Source organism: Brachyistius frenatus, unplaced genomic scaffold (assembly GCF_029030835.1).
Source record: "Brachyistius frenatus isolate BFR_SWC_R1_liver_20210118 unplaced genomic scaffold, ASM2903083v1 Contig_7, whole genome shotgun sequence".
NCBI classification, from domain to species: Eukaryota; Metazoa; Chordata; class Actinopteri; family Embiotocidae; genus Brachyistius; species Brachyistius frenatus.
The window spans coordinates 718,281-740,588 of NW_027210606.1; the positions used below are offsets into that span (position 1 = coordinate 718,281).

General features: G+C 41.3%; 4 protein-coding genes across 6 annotated transcripts; 2 read left to right on the plus strand and 2 right to left on the minus strand.

Annotated features, from left to right (window-relative positions):
- Positions 1-915: 915 nt before the first annotated feature.
- Positions 916-6,010, minus strand: yju2b (YJU2 splicing factor homolog B). Of its 3 annotated transcripts, none has more exons than XM_069689522.1 (10): positions 5,926-6,010; positions 5,113-5,181; positions 4,944-4,997; positions 4,776-4,858; positions 3,739-3,794; positions 3,596-3,656; positions 3,285-3,427; positions 2,809-2,981; positions 1,979-2,117; positions 916-1,699 (listed from the first exon to the last, which is right to left on the minus strand). In XM_069689522.1, the coding sequence occupies exons 2-10, from the start codon at positions 5,113-5,115 to the stop codon at positions 1,188-1,190; spliced, it is 1,224 nt and encodes a 407-aa protein (XP_069545623.1). In that variant the 5' UTR covers positions 5,116-5,181; positions 5,926-6,010; the 3' UTR covers positions 916-1,187. The 3 variants fall into 3 exon arrangements, with proteins under 3 accessions (XP_069545623.1, XP_069545625.1, XP_069545622.1); XM_069689524.1 differs by having other exon boundaries at positions 5,113-5,155; positions 5,926-5,943; XM_069689521.1 differs by lacking the exon at positions 5,926-6,010 and adding an exon at positions 5,781-5,917.
- A 12-nt stretch (positions 6,011-6,022) lies between these two features.
- gtf3aa (general transcription factor IIIAa) lies at positions 6,023-7,597 on the plus strand. Its single transcript, XM_069689525.1, has one exon. It carries the CDS (start codon positions 6,112-6,114, stop codon positions 7,195-7,197), a length of 1,086 nt encoding a protein of 361 aa, XP_069545626.1. The 5' UTR covers positions 6,023-6,111; the 3' UTR covers positions 7,198-7,597.
- An 8,190-nt stretch (positions 7,598-15,787) lies between these two features.
- On the plus strand, positions 15,788-16,225 carry LOC138615673 (persephin-like). The gene has a single exon (XM_069689430.1). The coding sequence runs from the start codon at positions 15,788-15,790 to the stop codon at positions 16,223-16,225; it is 438 nt and encodes a 145-aa protein (XP_069545531.1).
- A 759-nt stretch (positions 16,226-16,984) lies between these two features.
- wdr83 (WD repeat domain containing 83) lies at positions 16,985-22,248 on the minus strand. The gene is made up of 10 exons (XM_069689487.1): positions 22,130-22,248; positions 21,669-21,779; positions 21,276-21,396; positions 20,761-20,866; positions 20,569-20,617; positions 20,114-20,240; positions 19,279-19,346; positions 18,995-19,103; positions 18,219-18,333; positions 16,985-17,903 (listed from the first exon to the last, which is right to left on the minus strand). Exons 2-10 carry the CDS (start codon positions 21,769-21,771, stop codon positions 17,748-17,750), a joined length of 954 nt encoding a protein of 317 aa, XP_069545588.1. The 5' UTR covers positions 21,772-21,779; positions 22,130-22,248; the 3' UTR covers positions 16,985-17,747.
- Positions 22,249-22,308: the final 60 nt, after the last annotated feature.

The window sequence follows — 22,308 nt, forward strand, 5'->3', positions numbered from 1 at the left end:
TTATCATTATGGGGTATTATGTGTAGAATTTTGAGTTGAAGTTAATCCATTTTGGAATAAGGCTGTAATAACAAAATGTGGAAAAAGTGAAGCGTTGTGAATACTTTCCGGATGCACTGTAAGTTCATCATTCATATTAGTGCGCAGACTGGTGAGATCATGAGCTGTACTTGAACAATCTAAGCACAGTCTAAAGTGCACGGCCTGTTGCAGGTTTAACGGTGGATCATTTGAGCGAAGTCAGGTGCATGAATACGAATGGGCTGTACTCAGTCTCTCAATAATCATCGGTGTGTTTTGGGCCTAATATGAAATAACCCAATGGCGGTGTCATTTCCTGTTCCCTTAAAAGCAAGGTGTGCTTGCACCTCGGCACATTGCTATTTTAAAAGTGGATTTGTTAAGTTGTCGGAAAGAACTTTTCTCTGCAGAAGAAAAGGACAATTAAGACTTCCACATTGTCATCTTATTTTTTTTATTTTTTTTCCGGCATGTTCTTGTGTGGCTGTATGTGTATGTTCATTGTGTACCTGCATATTATGCCCTTAGAATAACAGTGTTGTACTGTTGGCTTCAGACCAGGTTTTCGGTGATCAGTCGTGCAATCGATTCCCGCTGCCCCAAGATAAATTTGCATCAACAATGCACTTGACCACACCTCATTTCTGAGAGCAGAAAATGACAACTGTGTTGGTCTGAAACTAGTGAAGACTCTTCCTGCACCTGGTACTGCTATGCTGTGGTAGTACAATAGGGAGCCATGTTTATTTAATCCTCGTTATTTTTAGCAGGAAAAAAAGACAGTGTGAACTGCACACTGTAAAATCAACGTGTTCCTTATCGTGTCGATTCACCGTAGAGCGACAGTTGCAACAATCTGTTTTGGTACTGAACTAAAACCCAACAAAAAACATGTAGTTTACACAGTATTTTATATTTAATCTGACATTTTGGGCATCAGAAAATCAAAATGACCAAATAATTTAAGCTGGGCCAAATAAACACGGGCATCATATAACACACGCATGCCACCAAGTTCAAAATTAAAATCGTACACAGCTGTTTTGTCGACAAGTGACAAGCAGAACACATAAACAGTAGATGTCTGCAGCTGTGAGGAGCTTCTCCAGTTAGATCTCCATCTTCATGACCATTCACTGAAAACAGAAACTGTCCCATTAAGCTTTTCATTGTCCAGGGTCTGAATCCGAGTCGCTGTAGTCTGCCACCAGAGATGCGAGTCCTCCTGAACGTTTGCCGTGTTCTCTCTCGTTCCCAGAATCCTTTGCAAGTATTAGTTCTCTGTCCGGTCCCTCTTTGGTTTTATCGTGTATCTCCTTGACGCCGCTGCCATTTGTCTCTGCTACTTTCCGACTTCCTTGCATCGGTGCTATACACGGACCCTCCTCTCTCAGCGTGACCTTCAAAATCTCCCCACCACATGTGTCAACTTCAGGGTGGGACTTTCTGCGCGTGATGTTGCCGCCGTGTTCACTTTTAATTCCAGGTGCTCCTGTGCGTTTGCGGATCAGGGGACTGCGTGAGGAGGCCAGCGCTTTGGCCACCGCCGCTTCTTTACCCTGCAGACCGAGCTTGTGGAGCAGACTGCCTGCAGCACCTCCTGCTGGCGCTGAGGGGGAGTTGAACCATGAACGCGAGGAGATCTCTTTCCGCTTGCTGTGCTGCTTGTCCTCAAAGGCTGAACAGGAAGGGGAGGGGGATAATGAGGAAGTTAATTTTTTGAGGCAATTCAAAGATTGCTCTTTTTCATATACAGTGCATGAAGACTAAAGAGGGTTTAATGTTGATGAATTGTTCGCAAGGACCCACAGAAAGCTGGCCCGCCAATTATAGCACCAAAAGAGTTGCTACTGTCTGCCAGCCACAATTCAAATGCATACAGTAAATATATTTTTTTTAAACTTTCTTCAAAAATCATGAGACACTGAACCAGTTTAACCGGTGTACTTGTGCTTACAGTCAGGTGTCTGGTAGGTGAGTAGTGCTGCCAGCTTCTTGTCCTCCTCCTTCTCTGGCAGCAGTGGGATGGACAGGTTGGTCCTCATCCTGACTGCATCGTCCTTCTCCTCCTGCTCAGCCTGGACTTTCTTCTCCGTCTGCAACGTGGATGTAAGCAGAGCTGTCGGCTCAGTAACGTTCTGCAAAAGCTTCTCAAGACATGTCAAGACTTTAAAAAGAATTGTTGACATGGTCGGACGCTTCATTTGCTGCTAGGATTCAATTTGATCTTCTGCAGATCCGTTTTGCATGTCACTGGTGAAAAATAAAATTACACCATTTATCAGAAACTGTAAAAACCTTTTTCCTTGAACTGATCGTGTGACGCTGTGGTCAGGAAACATGACCAAATCTAAGCTGTTGTATCAAAATCACCTTATTCTACAAGTCTCATTTGAAATTTGCACGACAGATATTGTGTAAAAAAAAAAAAAAAAAAACAGCTCGGCACAGCCGGGAAGCTGAATGACTCAACGGTAGTTTGTAGTGGTTGTAGAAATGGAAATAGTTCAATAAGTAGAACATGTGGGGCTCTTTTTTTAATCCAATATTGGTAACACTTGTGGGTACTTGGAAAAACATTCAATATATTAATTCCATCTTTTTTTCAAATTTCTTTAAATAAATTATCAAAGAAATGTAACTTGTATTTTTTTTTGGTCATTAATGATTCATGACATTACAACTGTGCCATGATTGCGTTGCTTCCAGTGACGTGCAGGACTTCTTAGTTCAGTGAAAAATGAGTTCAGATGCACCAGTCAGCAATACGGGAGATCAAGCTCTTACTCTGAACTTCCTGCGGAGGGTGCTGTTGAGCTGGAAGTCGTCCTTCCAGCCAGACTGGTGGTCCTGGATCTCCACCAAAGAGGGCAGAGCCTTTTTTAGCTTCTCCTTGTCTTTCCCACCGTGGTCCAGTTTGAACATGGCATCCGTCTCCAGCTTCTCCTTCTCTGCCCGCTCTGTCCCAAGTGGCAGAAGAAAGGTTAAGCAAAAAAACAAAAAAACAAATGGGTGGCATAAAAGTAGCTCTGTTTTGGGAAAGAAAAATGTCAAGCAGCTGACGGAGAAAGACACAAAAAAACGTCTTAAAACCTCAAGTAATTGAAGACAGATATCTTCCGGTCTGATGTGTGCTGTGTAACGGCCACTGTATGATCTCGGTGTGACAATTTTCTGCCTAATGTCCACCACCGAGCGTCACAGTACGAAGATAGAAACTGAGAAAACATCCGATTTTTGATCAATAAACTTGAATCTTTTACCTGTGGTGAGGATCTGCTCGTTTTCAGCCATGTCCCAGCGTTCCTCCTTCCTGTTCGCACCGCTTACGATGACGTAGTCGCACGTTGCTGGGTCTGTCTGCATCTCAATGTGGTTAACACACAGGTGACACTTCATCCTAAACCTGGTGGAGGAGACAACAGGATTTTAAAATTCTTCATTTGTGAAAAGGTTCATGATCCATTTCTATTGTTTGGAGAGAGAATGTCAACTTCACCAAACAGTGTATAGTTCGGATTTCTCGTTGACACGACAGCAAGACCGTGTTGTTCAGCAGTCCGTCTTTGTTTACCTGTAGATTGGCGTGGTGTAGTAGTTGCCCACTTTCTTCTTCTCAGCATTGTAACGAACCCCTGTACAAACACAACATCAGTGTTATGGAAATGTCAAAATATTCTGTAAGAGATAAATAAACATGTTGTTCTTCAAACTTACCCATTCCAATGTGATTTTTGCAGCCATCACACCAGATGTTGTACGGCATTTCAAACCTTAATGAACAAAAACAGTCAATTAAAAACACCGGTTCTGATAAAGACTGCAAGTACCGTTTCTTCCCCTCAAATGACACTGCAGCATTATGTGTTGTATAATACGCGATTAAATGTATGGTCCTTAATTGTACCCACGTTGATCAGAGAAAAGCACAGTTGCAGAGTAACATCTGGACTTTTCATTTGATTGTGTGAATATGTTGTTTGAAAATTATAACAGACAAAAACATAGAAATGTAACATATGTGATAACATATCAGTACCTGACGCCTCATTTACAGGCGTTGCATAGACGCACAAAACTGTCTGATGGTCTTTACCCGATATTAAGCCTGAATATTCTGAGACTATTTAAACCTTGTTAACGTGGCCAAATAATCACGACAGTTCTTTGTAGAATACCAAGATATTATTAAATAGTGTACGTAGTTTAAGTTTCAAGTGTGAAAGCGCTTCGCTTTCGTGCACAAAGCGTAGCATAATGGAGACCCTGCAGTTGCAACGCCGTCACTACTGCAGCAGCATCACCACCTCACCAAGCACCTCAACGTCTGTCAGAAAAACTCAATTTCCAGGTTTTCATCTCCGTCGTTGAGCCAATTCACCAAAGAACCACGTGGCTAATTATTTATGCATCAACCTTTACAATTGGCTTTGCACTGAACATGTATGGTTGAATGCCAGGCGTGTTGAAGGCGGGGTTGGAGGTGGATCTGTGCACGCACATTTCCACAAGGATTGTGGTTTATTAAAGGGGCGTCGTGTGCACGCACATGGTTTTGTTCATCTTAAAATATTTTCTTTGCACACGCCATTTTTTTGTCTTTTTTTTTCCACGAGTACCGTTTTAGTATAGACCCGAAGCAATGTTTTTAAATGAGGGCCCTGAATGAAAACTCGATAATCATTTATCATCTAATCGCATCTAATGGATAGCCAACATCAGTTCACCATTTCTGCATACGAGAGTGAACGAACCTGATGATGAGGATACCCTGGGACAGTTTCCTGGCCCTCTCCCGCAGGGCGTGAGTTCCATGGTAGCCATTGAGGGATCCGTGCTAAAGACGGGGAATTCAAAGATGGAAGTCAGCACCTGCTGGACTGGAATAAATGACACGCAAATGTCTGCACGATCATACACACCTTTGCCGGATCAAAATCGGGAGGGTAGTACTTGTTTGTTCCTTTTCTTTCACCCTGTCAAGGAAACAGTGCAGGACGCTCGGTTAATAAACAATACGACGCGTGTATTTCAGCACGCAGTCCCACCAGAGACAGATGAATTGTCCAATGAATACCAATCAGGGGTTACCATAGCGACGACTGGACCTCCTCTCCTGTTGTGGATTCACCTCCTTCGCAGATATAAATGAAGTCAGGTCTGTTAACACACAACAACAGTGAGTTGGACTAAAAGTAACTGGATGCATTCAGACTTTAACCTGCTGAAGGAAGCTCTGCGCAGTTTGTCCTCATTGAATGATGAACTCGGATTAAACATGTCCGGCCACAGAAAACAACAAGAACATGTTCTACTTGTTGTTTTCGGGTTTAGAAGACAATTAAAACGATTTGCAGATTTATTGAACCAATTTATTACGAAGACGCGCATCGTAACTTTTAAAGGATGGTTAAGTAAGTTTGTCTTTTGCATCAAACAAGAAACAAGCGTAGTTGAGTTCTAATAATATCAACAAACCAGTCTGATAGTCTAATTAATGTGATCTCATCATAAATCTGATAAACAGCTCAGCTAACGTCGTTAAAAAGGTTTGATTCTGGTCAACACGTGAAAACAGCTGTTCAAGGTCCCTGACGGAGTCAGCAGCAGCCTCGTGACTGACGGGTCAACGCAGGACACGTGTCATAGTTATTGAAACGTCCCTCGGACACATGAAGCTGCTGGTTGTTGTCACATCGTGATGTTTGATCACAACACAGCAGCCAGAGAAACGCTAACATTAGCAACAATTAGCTTACCAAGTAACGTCAGCGTCCCGTTTGCGCAAATATGAGCAGCATGCGACTAAATGTGAGACGGACACACAAATCAGCTGCGCTGTACTTTGTCCTCCTCTGCCGCCATGTTAATCGGTGGCGACAAATATAAACTCTACTTACAAACAAACAAACGTTACCGTCGCTGCACAGCTCACAACCAGAGGGCCGATGGGTAACGATGACGTAAAGCGGAAGTGACGTCGGGCTGAAGAGGATTGTGGGAAGTGCCGGTGTCGGGACGGACAACGTGCTCGGAGCGGACGGAAACCGTCTCAACCCACGTCAGCTGTCACTTCTCAATGCCGCAGAGATGGACGTTAAAACGGAGCCGCACAAACGGTACATTTGCTCGTTTCCCGGCTGCTCGGCCGCTTACAACAAACAGTGGAAGCTGGACGCGCACTTGTGTAAACACACGGGAGTGAAACCGCACTCGTGCGAGCACGAGGGCTGCGCGAGGTCCTTCTGCAGCCCGTATCACCTGTCGAGGCACGAGCTCAGTCACAGCGGAGAGAGGCCTTTTCGCTGCACCGTCGACGGTTGCACGGAGGCCTTCACCACCAACTCCAACCGGACCAGACACGTCAGCCGCGCTCACAGCCAGGAGGAGCAGAAGAAATACGTCTGCAAATTTGAGGGCTGCGGGCTCGACTTCAAGAAGAACAAGCAGCTGAAGTCCCACATGTGCGAGCAGCACACGGAGCTGCCTCCGTACCGGTGCACCTACGAAGGCTGTCGGATGCGATTCACCTTCCCCAGTAAACTAAAGCGACACGAGAAGGTGCACAGAGGGTATCCCTGCGAGGAGGACGGCTGCACCTTCACAGGAAAGACCTGGACAGACTACCAGAGTCACAGGCGGGAGCAGCACAGGCTCGTCCTCCCGTGTGAACACTGCAATAAGGTGTTCAGGGACTCCTGGTTCCTGCAGCAGCATCAGCACGTCCACTCCGAGACAAGAGTGGTCCTCAAGTGCCCCAGGGATGGCTGCGACCGGTCGTTCACCACCACCTTCAACCTGCAGAGCCACGTCAACTCCTTCCACGAGGAGCTGAGGCCGTTCGCCTGCACCCACCCGGGCTGCGGGAAGACCTTTGCCATGAAGCAGAGCGTCCAGCGTCACAGGGTTGTCCACGACCCGGCGAGGAAGAAGCTGAAGAAGCCTAAAGCCAAACGATCTCTTGCTTCCAGGTTAAGCGGTTACAGTGAAACGAAGAGAGTCGTGTACAAAAAGCACCGGGAGCCTGAATCGCACAGGGAGTCTGCACCGAAGGACGCCGACCGGCCTGGTCCTGTTGAGTTGGTGTCCCTCCTGCAGGACACGGCCTTGCTGTGCAGCCCTGCTGTGGACCCGCACGGAATTACTAACGCCCTGACTACACCGTTAATTGTGTAATGCTGATGGGAGCGTTTATGATTTGTTGTCATTTCTGACATTGTCAGTGGAAGTCTCGGCCTTACAAAAAGCTGCGGTGTCATCCAAAGTCACAATTTAAAAGTCACAACGTTTTGTGGCTTTTTGGTTTTGTTTGGTTGGTAAACTGGAACTAAACAACAAACCGAGATCATTTATTCTTTCAAAATGAAGTCCACATACCCGGGAATGAAAGCAGCTCCTGGTGGTTCTTCTACCTGGATCATGTAAACCAGTGTTTCTTAGTTTTTAAATAATGCTGTTGAGTCATGACAATCATGATATTTGTATTGAAGAGAAATCTATTTTGTAAAATTGTGTATGAGAATGTGAGTTTTCTTTTGTTTGTATTAAAAAAAGTCTTACTTGGGTATTTCTATAATTCAGCGCTCTTACATGGTCTTTTAAATCTCCTGGGCTTCTATGGACCCTACTTTTTAACCATTTTCATCACTTCTTATTCATTAGGTCGTTTTGTATAGGGCTCAAACAGCGACATTCAATTTTGACATTGAAAACAAAACATGACACTGACATTGAAACTCCTGTAAAAAGCTTCATTGGCACCGAGACAAGTATTGGCATTGCAACTTCCCATAGAAAATAAAACGGGCATTAAGAAATTAGACTTTTATGATCAGAGTTTTATTTTCATGTCTGCCTTTTTTCAATGGCAGTTTTTTTTTTTATATGCTCTCAAACTCACTTGCAGTTTGAGTGCTCAGCAGCGATGTATGAATCCTCAGGCCTTCCTGGGCGACATCGGAAGTCGACTCGGTTTATGTCCTCTGAACAAACAATGAAAATAAATGCAGCCCCACGTTCCAGTGTTCATATCTGACACGATGCTTTCACGTCACCGTTACGTTTCAGCAGGTCTGTAAGTCTTGGGTGATTTTTTTTTTTCCTCCACTCAGCGGCTCACCTGAAGCTCCACTCAAACACAGGCTGTACATGACGCTGGTTTTACCAAATCCTGGTCTGGTTTTATCTTTTTTATTGTGTTTTTCCCGACACATCAGATCCACAGCAGTGAACACACTGTTGAACAATTTATCTGACAAAGCCGATCAGGTTCTCACATTTCAGGCTGTGAACATGGCTCACAAACGTGAGTGTTCAGATATTTACATACATCATATATGTGTGTATGACGGCCCATTAAAATGAGGCTCAGTGAGCAAAGATGTCCCGTTTGGTTCAATACCTGTTATTTAAACTCCTCTTATCATGTCTGTTTGTATTCTTGTGCTTATTTACTTGTATACTTTGGTGGTGTAGAACGAGTTCATTTGCATATAGAGCAGGGAAGTGAGATCTAGTCACTCAAGACTTATTTGGAGACACATGAAGTGCCAAGTGGGAACAGACGGCTTAAAGCTGCCAACTTGTCAGCTGATCACGCCAGGACGCATGTGGATGCAAGGTGGAAACGGTATTTTTTTTTCTAAGGTTGTGTAGCTACTGTGTAAAAAGTGGCACGTTCATACGCAGTAATGTGCTCTACCATTGCTACCATTCAACGGTGTAAATAGAAGTGGATCAAGAGAATTGTTAACATTTTATGTCCTCACTTGGAAAAGAAAAGTGGCAAAACTTGAAAATGACTAGTTTTGGTGGTTTAGAGTTTAAATCCTAATACAAGATGTGATTTTTTTTAAAGCAGTGATAATCATATGCCTGCGGCTGGATATATTGATAATTGAACTCAGACAAAAGTAATTGTTCAACACTTGGAGATTAGGTTCTACTGCAAATACATTTTGAAACGTAAGAGAAAAATCTCTGAAATTCGGTAAACCCTCTTAAAATGATGTTGAATATTTGCTCACATATACACTGCATTGATAATGATATTGGTATTTCAGGTGACATTGAGCATTCTGCAGCTGATGTCACTGACTTGCATATATCTTCAACTAGAGGAGAGGTGTGTGTTTGTGAAATCACCTGCTGCACAGATAAGCTGGAATGAAAACCTGCACATTCTTGTGCCTTGATGACATATGGTCCAGCATCTCAGCTCTGACCAACAGATTTACGGCGTAAACAGAAGGAGCTCTGTGCAAGTTTGAGATTCCCAGGCTAAATCCTTTCTGAATACTTCCAGTTCGTGGAAGGCTGCTCCCCACATTCCTGCCCCGCTCGGCTCAGACGAGCCCTATATGGACTGACTGTCTGACCAGCTCATTCAGGAATGCGCAGTCGACCTCATCCAATTAACAGTAATATAATCCGAAGTAACATGTCCTGGAGTCACTTCCTGTTTTACGAGCTTCCTACATGACTACATGAGTGATAAAACCTGAACTCGTGGAACTAATTTGTCTTGATGATACTGCGGCAGAAACACTGATCGATAACAGTAACTGTTCTTATATGTCACTTTAATCGTCATTTCAGTTTAACAGTTTCTAGTGTCATTTATTAGGTTTTATTAGGTTTTGTCTGGCCACTAAGAAGAAAATGCCATCATATTTTGAACCTTTATGTTTCCCAGTCATGGTTAACTTGAAAAATGTAACTTTATATATTTATCCATTTTCAGTTTTGTACTAATAATACTGTACCCATCCGTCTTTCCACAGATCACATTTAGCCCAGTGTGCAGTCATACCTTAGCAGTCTAGTTTGTCTAAACAGAAACACAAACTGACTGCAGTGGGTTTAAAAGTAGCTACTGTAAAATCTACATCCTGACTTATTCTTGAATACATGAGATTCTGCCAAAGATTGTAGAGTGAAAACGTCCTTACAGGCTACAGAATTATGCCAAATGTACAAATCTGTTTTCAAAAAAGTTGGGACGCTGTGAAAAATGTAAATTAAAACAGAATTCGATGATTAGCAAATCATGTAAACAAATATTTATTTAGAAATAGACCAAACACAACAGGTGAAATGTTGAAACGTACAAATGTTATTGGTTTATGAAAAATATAGGTTCAACTTGAATTTGATGGCAGCAAAAAAAGTTTGGACTGGGTCAACCAAAGACAAGAAAAGTTGTGTAATGCTAAAAGAAACACCTGGTGGAACATTTCGCAACTAATCAGGTTAATTAACAACAGATCACATGATTGAACACAAATAGAGCATCCAAGAAAGACAGAGTCTCAGCCATAAAGATGGGGAGGGGTTCACCACTTTGTGAAAGCCTGAGTGGGCAAATAGTGCAACAATTTAAGAATGATGTTCCACAACGTAAAATGTCAAAGAATCTGGGGATTCAACTATCTACAGTACATAAAATCATTAAAACATTCAGAGAATCTGGAAAAATCTCTGTACGCAAGGGACAAGGCTGAAAACCGATATTGGATGGTGATGATCTTTAGGCCCTCAGTGGCACTGAATTAACAAGAGCCACAATTCTCACGTGGAAATCACTGCATGGGGGGCTCAGAAACACTTCTAAAAACCATTGTCTGTGAAGACATTTCATTGCTCCATCCACAAAAGCTGGTTAAGACTCTACAATGCAGGGAAGAAACCATAAATAAACATGATCCAGAAACGCCTCCACTTTCTCATTTTAGATGGACTGAGGCGAAGTGGAAAACTGTCCAGTGGTCTGACAGATCAAAATGTGAAATAGTTTTGGAAAATCATGGACGCTGCGTCCCCTGGGCTAAAGAGAGGGAACACCCTTGAGCAGCTGAAATCCTATATCAGTTAAGAATGGGGCAACGTTTCACCTTCAAAAGTCAAGTAACTCGTCTCCTCAATTCCAAAACATTTACAGAGTATTGTTTAAAGAAGAGGTGATGCAACACAGTGGTAAACATGCTCCTGTTCCAACTTCTTTTAAACGTGTTGCTCCCATTAAATTCAAAATGAGCATATTTTTTTCGTAGATCAATGGCATTTCTGTTTCAACATTTGACATTGTCTTTGCACTATTTTCAATTATATATGGGTTTGCATGAGTTTAATATCATCACATTCTGTTTTTAATTACATTTTACACAAGGTCCCAACTTTTTGGGGAATGGGGTTGTAGGTGAATATGTATTGTATTTTGCACATGACCTCGCTTGCCGATCAAAATTATTGTCATTTTAGCGTCAAATGCCACTAAATATTATACATTGTAATGACAAAATGAGTAATTAGATCCACAAAATATTACTAAAGTATAATTCTTGAGAATTTAGAGGGGAATATCCATCGTCTGGAATGGTGCTTTACTTATTTTTTTTGTATTACCAATATTTAATGTTCATGTAAGTTAAACTTTTTCAAATGATGGTTATCCGGAACAGGATAGGCAGCATGTCTAGATGTGACTGATGCATTAAAAATGCTGTCAACATTTTGTTTATCTTTGTTTTCTTCTTTTACAGAAACTCATGTCACGTTCTTTCCATTCCTGTCTTCTGGCAATGTCGAATTCCAGACTGGTTCTTCAGGCCGTAATCCAAAAGAATTGCTCTATCTCCACTGTATTTCTCCCACCACCTCCTCTGCTTTCCCTCTGTCTTTTTATCTCTCACTTGGCCTTCATCCTCCTGTCTCTTTGAGAAGTGAAAGGAATGTGTCAGGTCCTTTGCCCTTTTGTGTGCTTGTTTTCCCTGCAAATTACCAGAAAATGCTTTCTGTGACAAGGGTTTTGATTGTCTGAAGACAGCTGGCTTAAGCAGAGCACAGTGCTACCTGAATTTACTATTTATATATATAATATAATATAATATAATATAATATAATATAATATAATATAATATAATATAATATAATATAATATAATATAATATAATATAATATAATATAATATAATATAATATAATATAATATAATATAATATAATAATATGTTTAGACAAGAGAAATGTGACAGGTATGGTTGAGTAAAATTGGGTTGCGTTAAGTGTTTTCAGCTGTTCTGTGTTTACTTTTCTGCATTTTGAAAGTTCTAAGGACCAGCCGTCATGTAAAGGAGAGATCAAGCAGTCCATATAGACTTATCCAGTTATAATTACACATATCAGCCGGCTCATTGAACAAAGAAAGATTTCACAATTTCATATCTCATTTTGTGAAACAAAATAAGTAAAAGTACAGCTTTTACCACATCTAATAATTTTAATCAGCGAATGGAAGTGGCTCGAGTGTCATCGTGTGAATTAAGTGTGAAACGTCACGTGTGTGATATTATGTGGTCATAATTACCGAGGGGATGGTATCCCCAGTCTGTTCTAGCAGTGTGGGCGCCCTTTTTGGTTTTTTTTTCTGCCATCCACTGAATTCTGGACAATTATTTTGTCACACACACTGCTCCAAATGTCAAGAATTGATTTTCATACTCAAATCCAATTTCTGTGTTTTGGAAATAATTTAGTCCTGGTGCAGTTTTTACTTTAGCTTTGTCAAATTCACATGAAAAGAACACTAAAGAGAGGAGTCTGCATGATATCCTTTTGTTTACCATGGTCGAGGTCAGGACCTTGAATATTATGAATATCCCAGTTTGTCTGTACAGCATTGTGTTTAGGGGAGCATTTACATGTTTGAAATTGAATTAAAACTGTTTTAATTAACGTCCAGTTACAGACTTCTTTTAAAGAATTGAGATAAAAGGGAATGAATGGAGGGGAAGACATAAAAAGGTTATTGATTAACATTCAGCAGACAGTCCACGAGGACAAGTTACAGTATATAATTATTGTTTGTAAGCATAAAATAATAATCAGAACCAGACTAATCATGTATTATTGTCCAGTATCGGTTATTACTGTTTAAAAGCTTGTTTAAGAATAGAGTATGTAGTCATTTCTCATTCAAATTAGCCATCAAGTGCAGGCTGCAAAACATTATCTTTCCAAGAATTCCTGGCAGTACATTTTTGGGGCCATTATTAGTTCAAGATTTGGAGATGATTCCTTGTAATTCACATCAACAGAGCTATAATACATGAGAAATGGGTCTGTTTAACAGTAATACATAAAGTTAAAATCTCACTTGACACACTCCTCTTGTCTAAATATAACTAAGTGAAGCCAGGCCTCAAGTATTAGGAAAACTCAGTAGAAGGAATGCTCCTTGTTATGATTACAGTATTCATTGCCTGCATTGTAATGCATATTTTGTTATTTTTGTATTGTATGACTCACTCTTCTTCACCATACTTTCTTTACCCATGTTTCTGTTTGACCTCTCTTTTCCTGTTTTCATCTTACTAGTTGTCTTTTTTGATATTTTAATAGTGAATACATCATCAGTCTGAAGGAAAACACTTGAAACACTTGTCTTCTAAATGTACACTTATCCTGACCATTGTGTGTTGCCCTTTACACAGTGTATGTATTTAAATGTCCTCAGAATCAAAGTCCTTGAAGGTCTAGGAGTTGACCATGTAGTACACTGTCCTGGTCTGCGTCAACCTCCTTTACCCGGTCATCTCTCTGCTATTATCTGTCTAACAAGAACAGTCTGAGTGAATTAGTGTGCCTGAATAACTAATACGTCTTTGCTGTTTGTGAGCTTTTTCTTTTAAACAATCCCATTACAATACAATTTGCAAAATTGCATTACAAAGCCAGGACAGCATTTGAGAATCAAGAAAATGTCCCTCAGTGACTAAAAACGGAATCTATTTGTCTTATCTTAATGTACTTGCACTCTCCCTCAGGAGGCAGGCAGGTTGGTTTAGCGCTGGCTGTGTAATGGCTTTGCCATGCTATCAAAATGTATTGCATCCCTTTCTTTGGAACATAAGAGAATGCACATTCAAAACAAGGCGCCCTCTCAAGCTCCAGTCAGTACTTTGGACAATTTTCAATGAATTTACAGTGAAAGACAGACAGTGCTGATTTTCTCCAAGAGTTGATAAACTTAGAAGCAGATGGCCTCTGAATGAACAAAATGAGCTGTGACCCCAGAAAGATAACTGTGATTGTACTGGTTAACAAATATTTTGTCCCATGCAAAAAAAAAAGAAGAAAAAAGAATAACCCTGTATCACCCATATATTGTTTTGTTCCAGAATACTCACAGGGACATTAAAAGCGACAAGAAGGAAAATGGAGCCCTTCTTTGTTTGCAGAGGCCAAATGCAGGCACACTGTCACTTAAAAACAATTCTTAATGAAAACAATTCTTAATAAAAACAATTCTGAAAACAGATTAGAATTGGAGGGTCGCCTATTTTAGTTCGTGGGACAGGCAAAAATAGGTGTCAACAATAATCAGTGTTTACAATCAGATGTAGTGTTTGGACATAGTAAACATTTAGGATAATGATATGTAATTGTTAAATATTGCAAGTTTCCATTTGAAATGAATAACATTTTTGTAGGTCCGGTAAGCCATGACAAAATGTCAAACTGACCTCCAGAATAGCATCCAAATGTTTGGCAAGGTACAAATTAATTTGTACTAATTTCATATGTTCAGTCTGAATAATATCAGTTGCTAAATAAAGTGCACAGAGGTGTTTGCGCTGCACCTGGATGGTAGATACAGGGTCCAAATATGCACTTACAACTTACAAATTACAAATTCCACTGACTGCCCTACAACCATTGCATAATACACATTCTACATATTCTCCATGTCAGCCACACATTGCTGATGAAATCCCTCAATTTATGGAGCTGCTCAGGACGAGTGGCCCTTTGTGGAATGTCTGCTGAAGCTTGTTGTGTTCTAATTATAACCTTCTTTTCCTCTTTGGTGTTTAACCTTCTGAAGTCTTTGACCCGACGATGTAACATTCAGATCATGAAAAGTGACAAAAAGAAGAACACAGCAGAGGCCTAAAGTACATCTTTTCCACAATGTCTCAAACTGCCTTTTGGAGGTTTTCACCTCAGTTCTTTCTTTTCTTTCCTACGAGGATATTTTCTGTTTATGTGTTGAAATTATGTCTATGAATGTTCTTCTTGGCTGTCTGCTTGTCGGCCTTTTCACCATGTCTGTCTAGCTGCATATCTGCTGATTCCTTTATCACACATACTTCTCAGCATCATCAAAGTGACATCACTGTCCACTCATCTGCAGCTATGGGAATCCATATTGCTAGTGTCCAGCATCCTCTGGCTAAACATTTTGGGGAAACTCACCAATAAACCAGTGATTTACATCAATGAGATAATCCCAACAGGACAAATTCTGGGTCACGCGCCCGTCTGCCCGCCTCCGCTCCCTGTCAGGCTCAGGTGAGTGGGATAGTCTGTTGGCAAGTAACGGGTTAGTGTCTGTCTCCCCCCCTACCCCTCCCTGTCTCATCCCTGCATCTCCAAGGGCTATATATTGGAGGTCGTGACTCGTCTGCATCTTAAGCATCCCTTGCAGAAATAGAAACACAGACGTGTCTGGTTCATTTTGAGCAAAGACGAAGAGCAGACTCCGGTGATGATGTCCCTGTTGAAGCTTGTTGTGATTCTTTTCTGCATCCAGAGTGGAGAGGGCCACTGGCTGAGATCACTGATTGGTAAGTGGAGGCTGAATGGAAGGTTTTGACCTATGACCTTTTGCTTTGAGAACAGCATAAATATAAATGAATATGCCAGTAATTTTGCACATGTATGAATAACTCTTTTCCAGATCAGAAACGAGAAACAGCATCTCCACACATGTCTCCAGATGAGGACAGCAGCAACGGACATCCAGCTGCAGAAGAGAGCCAAACAGAAGCTTCTGGAGTCGGGACATCTCCCGATCCCATCGTCCCGATCCCAGTGCGGTCTCGTCGCTCCGCTCTCGACTCCCAGTGTGGCCTGCGCTCCATCCTGCTGCAGGTTCGAGACCTGGGACTTGGGTACGACTCAGATGAGACGGTCCTATTCAAGTACTGCAGCGGGACATGTCCCCATGTTCGCTCCAACCACGACCTCACCCTCACCAACCTGCTGCTCAGTGGAGTGCTCCCCCACCCGGCGCCTGGGGAGCTGTGGCACAACGCACCCTGCTGCAGGCCCACCCACCACGAGGACATGGCCTTCCTCGATAACTCGCATCGCTGGCACAAGGTGGAGAAGCTGTCAGCTGCGGGCTGCAGCTGCGTGGGATAGACGGCTCAGTGTGCACGGGTAAAGAGGGGAGGTGAGCGGGGTCGGGGTGTAAGACGGTCTGAAAAGACAAAGCTACTCAGACAGGACAATTTTGCTGACAGGTTATCTTGTAACGTCTGGAGAAGAAGATTTTAATTCCAATCTGACATGCTGTTGAGGAAGCTGAAACCAGTTCTTATGAAGTTACTCATGTCAAAATCCATAAGCACAAAATGAAGCAGTTTTTCAGGTTTTTTTGGGGTGAAAACCTTCAAAAACCAATAGTTGACTGAAATGTTTGATTGCAACTTCATTTCATGAGCTCTATAAAAGTGAGCTCTTCAAATGTAAATACCCTTTATTTTATAATGTAACTAATTAAAATTAAATCTGATTCTACAGCAACCACTTGATCATTTTTGTAAATAATCAGACATGTCATTATTAAAGGCTTCAGTGTAATTGTGGGGTTAACGAGAACAAATGTGTACGGAGCTGCGTAGAAACACCTTATGGTTCCACAAACGCTGCTGATTGAAATTATTTACAATTAAGACTTTAAACAGTCCAGCCACAGTTAAAAATGTATTTATGCAAGATAAGTTATTTATTTATTTGATGCGTTTTTTTGTCATGCTGATTAACTTATTTCATAATGTGCTATTTCCATGTTCATTGTGTGTCCCTGATAAAAAAAATAAACATGTATAGAACACAACAGCATTTATGGCTGTTTCATTGGTGTAAAAAGACAAAATACATGATGTGGTTTCATTTGCACAGTTTAATCAGTGTTCATATAAAAATGTGTAAATATTTGATACACATACAAAAATCCAAGTCCTTGATCATTTTGTAAACTTTTCTGGTTAACTAATGAATTAAAATTAGATGCACTTGGGGATTATATACTTTGTACGTCTGTCAACCAAAGTTCAACATCTTTTTTTAAAATTTTGTTTTAGTATTTGTGTCAGCTGGTTTGTTCAAGACTTGCTTTCCTTTCTGGAGAACTAAATCTTTGTACCACTAACAGCCATAAAAACAGATGTAACTCATTTTTGACCAAATAAATCATAAACTTTTTTTCCATCTTTTTTGCCTTAGCTGTTTGTACGGTTTAAATAAACTCCAGTTATGATTTTATTCAAGTTGAGCTGTTGATATTTTCTGATTCAGTTTCATGTTTTGTGAATATGAAATTTTCAACCAAACCAACACACAAAAAGAAACAATGATCAGTGTAGGAACTTTTATTATTTTCCTTTTCCCTGCGGTAAATCATGGCTGTGGCACACGCACTTTGTTCTGACCCACAACTAATCACATTTGTCAAGTATGTCAGCGCACAGGTTCTGCTGGACACGCTTAATATTTACTGCTGAGTCCAGTAGCAAAAACCTCAAATGGCTCCATGTTCATGTTGCTGTAAGATGTGTTCATACCACCGTTAGGATTATCAGGCAGACCTGACGTTATCGGAGTAACAGGAAGTAAAGTCCGACTAGGACGCAAATGGAGCTCATGACTACTTCCAGCGTCTCTATGTAACCATCGCATCCTCTTGTGTCTCCTCTGGCTCCGCCCCCCACACCTGGACCCGGCCCTCCATGGCAGTGAGGAGGCAGGTCTCTGAGGGGTGGAAGGACAATGACTGGACAACTGCTTTCCCCACAGGCAGCTTCAAGGACAAAGACCCCTGGGAAGTGAGAGGCGCAAAAACATTTCACTGCACTTTATTTTTCAATGACGTCATTTGGGTAAAAGATGGTGTAAAAACAGCTTTTTGTAAGTATACATTTATTTAAGCCATGGATTGGGACTCGCGTGTTTGACAACTAACTCCGCTATTTAACTCCACGTGTTATTCTGTCATAAAATCAAGCAAGTTCTGCATGATGAAGAGCTGTTTAGCACTGGGGGAGGTTTGCTCTGAGTGCACTCTAGTTTATTTCTGTCCACTGTTTAACCCACGTGTTATTATGCTTGGAAACAAATGTAAATGCCTACGAACCTCCACCAGGTCCCAGCAGTAAACGTGTCCGTCCTCGGAGCAACTCAGGACGTGGGTGTCTTTATTAGACAGGCAGCAGTCCAGCTTGTAGCCTTTCATCGTGTGTCCTGTAAACCTATACAATCAAACTTCAACATTAACGTCGTAACAATAAACTTTACAGACATAAAACACCGCAGGGGGTGGACAGAATAATGGAAACCTGTTCACAATCAGCAGATTCCACCCTTTTGAATCCCATGATGTTCAGTTGTGTTCAACTGGATGGTAATTTCTGAGATTTCCCTTAGTAGTATTTAAATCATTTGTTCAAAAGGTTTTACTCATTGGATGATTAAACTGTCTTACACAGATTAATATGATTCAACCATTCTATCTCGAATATGTTTTCACTGTGATATGTTACTTTTTAAGGTGTTGACCATTGATTTTGTTGTTTGCGGAATTTGACAAAAGAGCATGTTTAGAGTGAGAAGTGATTCACACAAAAATGGGATGTCCTATTGAATCTAAAATGTGCTGTGTTGCTGTGGCAACAGGACACCGTTCACCACAAGAGAAATATTGAAAGAAAATGCAAATGAGCTGCTAAGTGCCTCAATGCAATTAAAACTATGAACCTTTTACAATGCAAACAGTATTTTTTACTTTATGCACGACCCTTCTGTATATACAATTCAAAGGTGTTTTATAATATCAGAAACAAACAGCCTTCCAAAATGATATTGTATTAGTGTACAATGTGATGGCAGTAAACTCAGGTGAACAGCACTCACTCTCCCAGCATTTCCCCGGTGCTTTTATCCAGAAGTCGGACTGCTGAATCTAAACTGGAGCTCAGGGTGCACTGACCGTCTTGACTGAAACACACACATGTAATGGGACCTGCAACATACGGAAACACACAAGACACAGGGCTCTGCATTTTCACTTCCTCTCATCACTACAACAATGAGTCTAACTAATGCTGCTTCTGCAACTGTTATTCATAATAACAGTAACAATTATTGTCATTATGCTTCATGAATGTTGAAAAGATAGCATAAAAAAGATTACTGACTGCTGATGAAGTCAACATGCAGCTGTCCCATTCTCAGGTCGTAGCGCCTCACTCTGCCGTCCACCGACCTGAACCCAAGATCGATATTTTTAAAAACTGCCAGAGCAAAAACAAAAAAAATCTCCCTTCTGCGTAAGTGGTAGGAAGCCAAGTTTAGGGATAAAACTGTGGATACATTGTTTTGAAGTGCACGGTGTAAAGCACACAGCACGAGTGCATTTAGGGCATGTCAAAATCCACTTTTGAAAGTTTAACAGCAGGTAATCAGAGCACAAAGTAAGTCTCGTGTTTTAAAGGGGTCTCTAAATTAATCATGGGTGTGTTTTGGGTGTAACATGAAAATAAAACTGTCATTTCCCATTCACTTAAAAAAAAAAAAAAAACCTGTCAGGGCACCTTGGGGATTTGTCAAGTAGAAAGTAAAAACACCTGTCTGAAGAGTTGCTTGTGCACAGATTGATGTTTACAATAATAATCTGCAGCGTGCATGTACCTTGAGCAGCCGCCTATGTAAGCACATTTTAGTCTTTTTGGTGCTCCCTTAAAATAACAGTAAAACACTGCGTCACTAACTTAAGATCAGGTTTGTGTTTGTTAAGAACAGAATCACTTTCCACAGCCACAAGATAACAATGTGCCGGACCACACCTCATTTTAAAACCAACACACCTATGGGCACTCAGACGGGTGCGAGTACATTTCCTTTTTAAACAACATGCGCATTGGATGGGAATATGACAACTAAATTAGTCTAAAACTAGGAAAGACCCTCGGGTTGCTCTCTGTGCTGCTTTGCGGTGGGTGTAAGAAAGAGTTCTACGTCTACTGCGCTGACCCGGTAAGCAGCTCATGCTGTGCCACCTTGATGCTGCTAACGCTGTCGCGAGCTTCGTCTAGAACCTGAATGGGTTCAAATCGTCTGGATCTGGTGTCCCAGCAGCGCACCGTCCCATCTATGGACCCTGAAGGGTGAGAAAACACATACCATGTAGAACACACAGCAAATACATGCATACCCAGACCACTAATAACTTAGTATACACATGTACTGAGTAAATACTAGAACACCATTAGATTAGTTATTGGATAAAGTTAGATAATTATAGCGTGGAAATGTAAAAAATTGACTTCAGGAGCATTATAGCACAATAAATGTCCCATAAATGACACTGAATCTCTGATAATATAGAAGCGATACCAGACACAAGCTACAACATCCACAAAGTAAATATATGTACAACAGGTGCAGTACATAAATTTACTGAGCATTTTATGCAACAGAAAACTCACCTGACAAGATGACAGTTGCCTCCTCATTGAACTGCACACAGTTAACTTTCTGTCAAAGGAAATCAAGACAATGAGACATTGAACAAATGAACCAAGTTAAACTATGCATGAGCAGCAAAAAAACAAAACAACATTAAAGACTTTTCAAATGAAATGACATGACAAAGAAAAACAAACAGAGCTCAAACTGACCCCAGCATGACCTCTGAGTTTGCGTGTGACCTGGCCTGTGGCGACGTCCCACAGAATCACGGTCTTGTCAGAGCTACAGGTGCAGATCTGGCTGTTGTCATAGGAACTGAAGAGGCAGCCAATGAGAAAAATGCTCTGTTATTTCATGCAGGGGGAGAGAGTTGTAGAGTGGTGGACCAAATAAATAATGGAAATAATATGCAGCAGAGTTAGAAAACAAAACTTGATGGTGACTTTGTGGGTGCAGTAAAGCATAGCCTTAACATATCATATCATATTAGATAGCAGTCAAGCAAATTCCTCTTTGATGGTACAGGTTGTCTGGGTGTTTCAGACTTTTCTATGCAGGAAATATATATATGTGTGTGTGTGTGTGTGTGTGTCTCTTCCGCAGCATTGGTCAGCAGTTCTTCGTTCTCTGTGTGTTCACACTGATTAGTTTTGCAATGTTTAACTCTATATTGCAGAATGAGCATTTCACTGATGCAGTGTAGTATCTGTGACGATTGTCTCACCCATCAGCATCCAGAACCTCGTAACCGTGGCCACTGTACGTCTTCAGCGGAGTCCCTCGGCTCACGCTCCACAGCTTTAAAGATTTGTCACTGCCACAAGACAGCACGTAGTTCCCATCAGCTGGCCAAGCAGGGAGACACGAGACAGAGGAAGGTATGAGCTAATGGTATGTAATGGACGATAGAGGGTTCATACTCAGGCTGCCTGCTCTGACTAAATAAAATGCCTGACAACGACAACAAGAGAGATAATGTATTTCCCTTGTAGTTAACTGAACAGGTCAATTGTTAGAATAGACATGTTTTCATATGGGGGCCAGCTATTATAGCAAGCGATTTAAATGGTAATAGCTCAACAGTCTCAACTTTAGGATAAAACACATTTCGCCTCACCGTTGAAGCGGACAGCCCTGACAGCTCCTTGCTTACAGTCGATGGTCCTGAGGAGATGTTGAGGAAGCTGAGGAGCCTGAGGTCTGGGCTGAGGAAACGTCATCACATAACCTGTGTGGAAAAATAAATGCATCATCATAATAATAATAATAATAATAACATAAAACCACACGCACCTGTCAGCTACAGGGAAACGTCCTGCTCCAGCCATGTGTGCTTCAGCGGTAAACCCAAGTTAGGTGAAGAAGTTCTAGTCACGTAGAAATCAATGCATTCAACCGGCTTTCATAAAAACTCATGTACGTTAATAAACAACAACATAAAATGACGGAAGTTTATCGGCAACACCGGTCACGTCTCCTTCACACATCCACAGCTCAACCACAGCATCGTGTGGACAAAACAACACGTGAGCGGGTTTTACTGAGCAGCATTAAATTGAACTCATTTTGTTAACTTACTCGATGAATTTCATGGAAGTGGCTCGTTGCTGTTCCCGAAGCGAATATTCAAACAGTAAAAGAAGTTGTTTCGCAGTTTGCGACCATCAGATACTCCTGCCATTCACCTCAACAAGCATTTCTACTACAACGCGCAATGCACACTGGGATTAAAACTCCTGTCAAAATAAAAGTTCGAC

Bases quoted from the DNA above. Each gene is read 5' to 3' on its own strand.
- gtf3aa (XM_069689525.1), top strand. From the start codon at position 6,112: ATGGACGTTAAAACGGAGCCGCACAAACGGTACATTTGCTCGTTTCCC.
- yju2b (XM_069689522.1), bottom strand. The intron at 4,859-4,943 runs GTGTGTATGATC...CCCCGTCTTTAG, and splicing joins CCGATTTTGATCCGGCAAAG to CACGGATCCCTCAATGGCTA. The intron at 2,118-2,808 runs GTAAGAGCTTGA...TCCACGTTGCAG, and splicing joins CCCTCCGCAGGAAGTTCAGA to ACGGAGAAGAAAGTCCAGGC.
- LOC138615673 (XM_069689430.1), top strand. From the start codon at position 15,788: ATGTCTCCAGATGAGGACAGCAGCAACGGACATCCAGCTGCAGAAGAG.
- wdr83 (XM_069689487.1), bottom strand. From the start codon at position 21,771: ATGACGTTTCCTCAGCCCAGACCTCAGGCTCCTCAGCTTCCTCAACAT. The intron at 21,397-21,668 runs GTGAGGCGAAAT...CTGCTTGGCCAG, and splicing joins CAGGGCTGTCCGCTTCAACG to CTGATGGGAACTACGTGCTG. The intron at 20,241-20,568 runs GTGAGTTTTCTG...CTCACCCTTCAG, and splicing joins GGCAACTGTCATCTTGTCAG to GGTCCATAGATGGGACGGTG.